The following is an 8,263-nucleotide window of genomic DNA, read 5'->3' on the forward strand; positions in this document are numbered from 1 at the left end:
TTACATTTAATGGCAGCGTTTTAGAATAATAAGCTACTGGTCTTGGTCTCCCCCCATGCATCTGCACCAACACAGCTACAGCCACATTTCCGTCCTCTGCCACATATAGATGCAAAGTCAACTTATAGTCTGGCAGGCCCAGAGCTGGAGCAGAACACAGCATATATTTCACGTGATGAAAAGCATGTCTCATTTCCTCAGTCCACTGAATAGTTGGAGGAGTCTCTTTCAGTGTAGCAGCACGTAACACAGCCTCATATGTAGAATATTCCAGTAACCATGCGCGGCAAAAGTTCACAAGTCCAAAGAAGGAAAGCATTTCCTTCTTTGTCTTAGGCCTCCGAATCTCCTTTATTGCATTGATTTGTTCAGGTGACAGATACCGACAACCATCTTTCAGAACATATCCCAGATAATGGACAGAGTCCTGACAAAACTGGAGCTTCGCAAGTGATGCTCTATGTCCACCTGTGGCCAGATGACTCAGCAAGGCAAGAGTCTTTGATGCAATTCTTTTGTGTTGGTGATGCAACCAAAATGTCATCCACATACTGTAGTAATGCAGATGAACCAGGCAAGACCAATTTTGACAACTGTGCTTGTACTGCAGCTGCGCAAATTGTTGGACTGGCAACATATCCCATGCTCAACCTTCTGAATCCCCATTGACAATTACAATATGTGAATGCAAATAAATCCTGTATCTATCAAAAAAGGAATAAGATTTCCTGCTACCTTTAAATTAAATTTTGGTAATTGTATAGGTGAATCAAAAAAATGCACTTGCATTGCATTAATTATGACTAACAACTATCTGTGTCCCTCTGTCGGTCTCCCTATGGGTTATATCCTGCATTCCACATGCAGGAAGCAGGTGTGTGTCCAGCCTGAACTGGGGCTTGGAATGGAGGGGGTGAAGTACTATAATCGTAAACTGGATTTTCTCTCTCTCCCTCTCGTCTTTCTATCTGTGGGGATCCTCTCTTCACAATCTTTAGACCAGCGACCAAACCTCCAACAATAATTACACATATCTGAGGAGTGTGTCTGTCTCCTCCAATATGGCCTATTACCATAAACACGTCCTCTTTGAATGGGATGTCCAAAACCAGGTCTATACTCTGACATATCCCATTGCTGTTGATCATATCCAAGACCGTGGCCTCTTATCACATTATCTTTTGCTGCAATCACATTCATCTGCTCCATTGTTGGATTACACTGAATGGTTTGCATTTGAGTTTTTAAATAGTCCAATTGCATCTAACTCTGTTTTCTTTAACTCTGCAGGGCTAAGTGAAAACACACCTGGAGCAGACAACTTTAAAGTGTATGCCTCTTGGGGTCCTAAACTATTATTCATCATTGAAACAAAGAATGGATCAGCTTTATCTGAAATGTCAAATTTAGCTTCCTCTTTCCAACATTTCTGAAACCTTTCTGCATATTCAGAAACCTGCTCATCAGACTGCTTTTTACAATTCATCACACATGTCACATCTTGACTCACTGTTGCATTTTCAATCAAAAAATTCTTCTAAATGAGTCTTCTGATGTGTCTTTGTTGACCATGGAAATTTCTCATCCAAAGTTGCTACTCTTACTATTAGACCATTACCAAAATCCAAAGATTCACATTTCTCGGTCAAAGTATCAATCATTATATTGGGCATTAGAGTTGCTAAAATGTATCGCACATCTTTGCCAGACTTAGACATAGTCCACCAATTCATAAATCCTGACGGATTAGTCAGTGGTTGTGGTGCATCCTGCGTGATGCATGAAATTTCAGCCAATGAGGTTTATCCATTACTTTATCATCAATCACCAAAAGTGAAGCAACCACTTCTTCTGTTTTCTGGATGTCCCTATCTTAATTATAATCAAACACAGCTTGAAGCTCTAGAGTTCTGCCACATCTCCACGTAAAATGTAACACAGAAAAGCTCCTGTTTGCTTTTTACTGAGTTCAATCCAAACAACAGGAATGCCTTCATTACTTTGATAGTGTTTAATTGCATTATCTAAATATTTCAATAACTTCTCCGCAAGATGGTTTACTGGTCTGTTGCCCCATGATCTACTTTGCATGCATATATCAAAATAAGCAAATTTACAGCAATATATACATTGGCCTATAAATGCACAAATTGAAGGTCCGTTGGACGGTCTGATAATTAGTTTGCTTTCATTGCATGTACACCCAAAGCATACGGTTGGTCCAGACTTACACTGTCCTGTGATATGACAATGCTCACTATGAGATGAAACGAGATTCTTACATTGTCTTTTCATAACTTTTGGGTCTCACAGTATTTTCACGATTCTTGAGGCACTATCATGCATTTCACACTTCTCTTTTAAACGTACCTTGGCTTGGTCTCACGTTCCCTATGCTGGCAAACGGATCTTGACATACACCGTTGTTTATATGTACAGTTATGTTCATAATAATAGCTGTGTGTTTAAAAAGGTGAGTAAACCTCAAAATTCTTCAAATAAATTGTATTTTAATGAACACAAATGCATTGGGGACACTGCACATTCTATTTCAAAGCAAGAAAATTGGAAAAAGTAATTGAATTTGATAATATTTTACAGAAAGTCAAGAAATATAATGTTCAAAAAAATAGCAGTGTTGACATCTTTCTTTACAAACTCAAAAATGTACTGTATAAACCAAGAAATGCTTGAAGATTCAACTTTCCTGAGAATCATAAACTAATATTTAGTTGCATAACCACGGTTTCTGATAACTGCTTCACATCTGTGGTATATGGAGTCGACCAACTTCTGGCACCGGTCAACAGGTATTGCAGCCCAGGACAATTGTACTATGTTCCACAATTCCTCTGCATTTCTTGGTTTTGCCTCATGAACAGCATTTTTTATGTCAGCCCACAAGTTTTCTATGGGATTAAGGTCCGGGGATTGTATTGGCCACTCCATTACTTGAATTCTGTTTGTCTGGAACCATGATTTTGCTCGCTTGCTGGTGTGTTTGGGGTCATTGTCTTTTTGAAACACCTATTTCAAGGACATTTCCTCTTCAGCATACGGCAACATGACTTCTTCCAGTATTCTGATGTACTCAAACTGAGCCATGATCCCTGGTATGCGATAAATAGGACCAACACCATAGTACGAGAAACATCCCCATATCATGATGCTTGCACCACCATGCTTCACCGTCTTCACTGTGTACTGTGGCTTGAAGTCAGTGTTTGCAGGACGTCTGACAAACTGTCTGTGGCCCTTAGACCCAAAAAGAACAATCTTACTCTCATCAGTCCACAAAATATTACACCATTTCTTTTTAGGCCAGTCAATGTGTTCTTTGGCAAATTGTAACCGCTTCAGCACATGTATGTTTTTTAACAATAGGACTTTGCGGGGGCTTCTTGCTGGTAGCTTGGCTTCACATAGACGTCGTCTGATTGTTACAGTACTCACAGGCAATCTTAGATCTTCTTCGATCCTCCTGGAGCTGATCATTGGCTGAGCCTTTGCCATTTTGGTTATTCTCCGATCCATTCGAATAGTCGTTTTTCTTTTTCTTCCTCGCCTTTCTGGTTTTGGCTGCCATTTTAAAGCGTCTGATATCATTTTAGCTGAACAGCCTATCATTTTCTGCACTTCTTTATAGTTTTTCCCCTCTTTTATTAATTTCAAAGAACGCTCTTCTTCTGAACAGTGTCTTGAACGACCCATTTTACTCTGTTTTTCAAGGACAAATGCACAGCCAGCATATGCAGCGTCAGTTGCCTTGATCCTTGAATAAGGGCCACCTGTTTAACACCTATTTTTTTCACATAATCAATGACCTCACTAATTGAACTCGGCACTGCTATTTTTTTGAACACGCCCCTTTCAGTAAATGATTCAGTTTCACAGAATCAGCAGCATGCACGTCATGCCTGTTGGGTCTGTTGGTTTTCTATACCTTTACTAAACCTTCTAGAAACTTACTTGCAGTGTAGAAGTTGAAATTCTAACAAAAACAGTGATTTATGTTGCTAGTGATATGGGACTGCTATTATTTTGAACACAACTGTATGTCTCACATCACCTTATTTTGACAGACGAATCTTGACATGACCTCACATTATTTACTTTATATTTCTTTTATCTCTTTTGTTTCTAATGTACTCATAAACCTAATTTATGTTGGCCAACATTCATAGGTTGGTTTGGGTGCAAATACAACAATATTTTCCCATTAGTAACTCACTAAATTTCATTCAGTTTAGTTTCCATGATCCAATTCTAATTAATAAAATACTTCTTTGTGCATCTTTTCCTTCAGTCACGTCTAATTCTTCACAGAGAGGGCAAAACAACGAGCAAACCTTCATAAGTCAATAAAGAAATAAAATTTTGTTCACCTGTTCACAGACTCCGCTGCTGTTTCGTGACTTGGATAGCCAAGGTACCCAAAGTGTGCCAAAGGGGTTTTTTACCTCTTGAAAGGAAATCTGGCTACAAAATACTAATGATTTCCACTACAGGAGGCTATGTGCACACAATACAACCCTTAGCCACTTCGTTTACCCTGTGCATCATCAGATTCTATTCTATTCAATTATGTATTGCACCGTTCTGTGGGACTGTAGTGGGTCCATCAGGCTTAAGAGGTGAAAGGTCTGCTTTTTACAGACTACAAGATACTCTCCAGAGATTTATCGAGCAGACTCAAGGAAGTCCTTGGAAGTATCATACACACTATTGTTTTTTGGACAGGACAATTATGGACAATATTTTTCTCATTAGAGATGTCATTGATGTGTGTAAATGTTATAATGTAAATTCTGGTATTATGTTGGGCTGGGCGATAAAACGATAGCAATAATTTTCGCGAAATTATTTTCCTCGATAGAAACAAAAAATGTTCAATAAATGTTCGATATAGTTAATGCTTATTGCACACCCACAAATGAATCATGAACGGCCAATCATGTCGCAGGAATAGAGGTTTGCATTGCACAAATTAGGATGCCTGTGAGAGGTATAAATACCAGACAGCTTGTGACATTATTTACAGACACACGCAGTGGCCGACGGGCTTGAAGTTGGAGCAGAGTAAACAAATTAGGTGAAATAAGTGACACCACAGAAAAAGCAGAACGCAGCTCAGAGGACAAAGATATCGTCCACAAGAGAGGCCACTCAACTTAAGTAGTTTGGAGATATTTTGGTTATTTACAGTCCGACAAAAAACAGAGCAATGCGCACTGCAAACTGCCAGAGACATGTTCGAGTTTCAGGATGTTGGAAAGAAGGAGCTTTATCAGACCTGTGTCAAAGTCCTTAATCTCGGGGGTTGGGGAGTCGAGGTGGACTGAGTACTTTGGCCAACACTTTTCCCCAAAAGGCAACTGGCGGTCCCTGTACAGGCAGACTGTTGGAAAATGGACAGCAGACTTCCAGTGGAGGATTGTACATTGGGCAATAGCTCTGAACAGATAGAGGAACGCACATTGATCCTGGGGTGAGGGAGGAGTGTTTGTTTTGTTCACAGACTGAAACCCTTGCACATTTGTTTGTTGAGTGTCCCAGGCTGGCATCATTGTTTAAAGTTCTAAAAAGGTTGTTTCAGGGTCTTGGGGAGACTTTCGGTCTTTCTGGAAGTATCTGGCAAAGAAAAAATCTGTTTGGACCTTGTTGAACTTTTTATCTGGCTCTCCCAAGTTGGCTGTCTGGCTGACGTGCAGGAACAAGGCCCAGAATTCTGGTAGTGTGGAGCCGGTGTTGGTTCTTTAGGGACGACTAAGGTCGGAATATGCCTTCTATAAAATAATAAGCAGGACTTCAATCGTGCGTGGGCTCTAGGGGGGGTTTTGTGTTCTGTCCGAGAGGATGGGGAGCTAATTGTTGATTTTTGATCTGAGGAAAGTGTCCATGTGGTTGTTGTTTTGTTGTTTTTTTTGTTCCTGTTTTTGCTCTAATATGACAGTGATGTAGTTTCTCCTTGCAGTGGTATAATAAAGGGCATTTGAAAACCAAACCCTCTCACCTCTCCTCTCTCCTCTCCTCTCTCCTGCAGTTGCTTTGAAGATGATGAACCTCCATGTGTTGAGGAGATTGAATACTCCATAGACTGTCCCCCACTCAAAGGCACTGATCTAGATTCAGATGTCAATAGCAATATGGCCAGCACTGATGAAGAGGAGTATGGCGAAAAAGGGCACAGGGGAGGTAAACAGCGGCGAAGCAGCGTCGGCCAGTTGCAGCAGTCGAGTCTGAAGAGTTGTCTGTTCCCTCAGCTGATTGGACCGGCGTCCATCGAGACACTGAATGAGAAGAAACACATGTGTAACAGTGGGAGCATCTCCAACAGACACTTGACAAGTTAAAGTATGTTGATTTGATAGTAGAGATAGAGATAGACGCCATCCTCCATGACACACAGCAGCCTGCTGTCTCCTCAGGTTCAGTCTGTTCTACAACATCATTTCTTCACAGCACAGGAAGAGATGAGATTTCACACACAAACACAGAGATGAATGACCAACAGGAAAAAAATGAGTCCATGAATCATTAACTTCATTAGTGTTCAACATAAAATTAATTCTTTAACTGAAGGTCCACTTACTGACTGAGCTTTTCAACTGCATCTAATGGTCTTCATCAGTGAATGGAAGGGGCTTTGGTTCGTGAATCTTTAGTCATGTGATGACAGGTGGAAGTGCACAGATGGGGATGTAATGTAATGAGATCAGAGCATGGAGTGATGGAGACAAAGTCCACCACTCCATCACTGGAGTCACAGTACCGATCCTCCTGGTCAAATAGGACTCCAATACAAGTGACAGTTGTCCAGTCACATTTTTACTTGAGTTAAAGTTCTGAAATAGTTGATTTTAAAAATACTGAAGTATTCAAAACCACGTTTTTATGTCAACTCATATTGATCCACATTTACAGAAGCTGATGACTCTGAAACAGCCTACTGAATACAAGGAGTTACTTGCAGAACCTGTAGAATAAAAAACTTTTAGAATATGCTACAAAGCCTATAGGAATGGCCATAAAAAACACAATTTGAATCAACAATCAATAAATGGCTGTTTTCATATTTGTTTTTTTGTTTTGTTGGTCTTGGTAAACACAGCAAACATTTCAAACTAAATTAATATTTTTTTTTATCTTTATCTAACGTTGCCATCATTAGGACACTGACAGGTTGACGCATGACTGACAGTGGAGGAGTTGGCTGTGATTTGTATTTCTCCTGTGATGAACACAGTGTATGTCTATGACATTTTCAAAGTAAAAGAAAATTCATTCACTGACTAAATGCTCTGCTTCAAAGTAAGTGAGTCCTTCATAGAAATGTAGTGGAGTCAAAAGTACAATATTTGTCTTTACGTGTAGTGGAGTAAAAGTCAGAAGTTTACAAAAAAGAAATACTCACGTGAATGATGAAGACTGCGACATGTGGTTAAATTAAAAAAACAAGTCCAGTAAGTGGACCTGAAGTTCAGATTTGCTGCTATCTGAAGCTAAAGAGTAAACTCTCTCATTCACAAGACTGTGGATCTTTTGGAGAGCAAAGTATTTCTGTCATGACCTATGACCTCCTACAGACAAACACTGTAACATCACGCATGTTTTACAGGCAATTATCTCAGTCAGACCTGAACTCATGAAGTGTGGAGAGCTAACAATGCCAAAACTGTCTGCCTTATAAGAGCGTATCTGCAGCTGGTGACATCAAAACTCAAACCGAAGACTGACTGCGGTCTGTTTCTGTTTATTTTAGTCAGAAGAAATTGAATGAAATTCAGATGACTTGATTTATTGATTTATTGATTGATTGATTGATTGATTGATTGATTGATTGATTGATTGATTGATTGATTATTGCTGCTGTGTAAAAACCTGTAAATCCACAGGAGTGTTGGAGACTTGAAAAAAACAAACTGATATTATGTTTCTGGTCAGTGTCACAGCAGGAGGTGGGATGGATCCCTCAGGGCAGTGTATGAGCAAGTGCTGAATGGACATACAAAAACATTTATGTGCAACCTTGACCACAGTCTTCTCTGTTAGGAAAATGTTTTAGAGCCTAAACTTAAACTTAACCAGATTCAGTCAGAGGCGGAAAATCAACCTACTCTACTCTACCATTTAACTGCTTCATCAGAGCCAGAGGCAGAGTACAACTGTCACCAATATCAACTCCCGCATTGCTCAGGGTGTAATCCTCTACACACCACCTTCACATACACAGCAATATTTTCTCCCTAGTCAAATGTTCCCT

At 39.9% G+C, this 8,263-nt stretch overlaps 1 protein-coding gene across 1 annotated transcript in view; it reads left to right on the forward strand.

Moving 5' to 3' along the window:
• LOC111234819 (cytosolic carboxypeptidase 1-like) overlaps positions 1-6,353 on the forward strand; it is a 78,056-nt gene extending 71,703 nt beyond the window's left edge. The window contains exon 13 of the mRNA XM_022762994.1: positions 6,044-6,353. Coding sequence (XP_022618715.1) covers positions 6,044-6,353 — 310 coding nt within the window. The remainder of the gene's footprint in view (positions 1-6,043) is intronic.
• The last annotated feature ends 1,910 nt before the right edge of the window (positions 6,354-8,263 follow it).

Source organism: Seriola dumerili, unplaced genomic scaffold (genome assembly GCF_002260705.1).
Source record: "Seriola dumerili isolate Sdu_G_001 unplaced genomic scaffold, Sdu_1.0 BDQW01000465.1, whole genome shotgun sequence".
Lineage (NCBI taxonomy): Eukaryota > Metazoa > Chordata > Actinopteri > Carangiformes > Carangidae > Seriola > Seriola dumerili.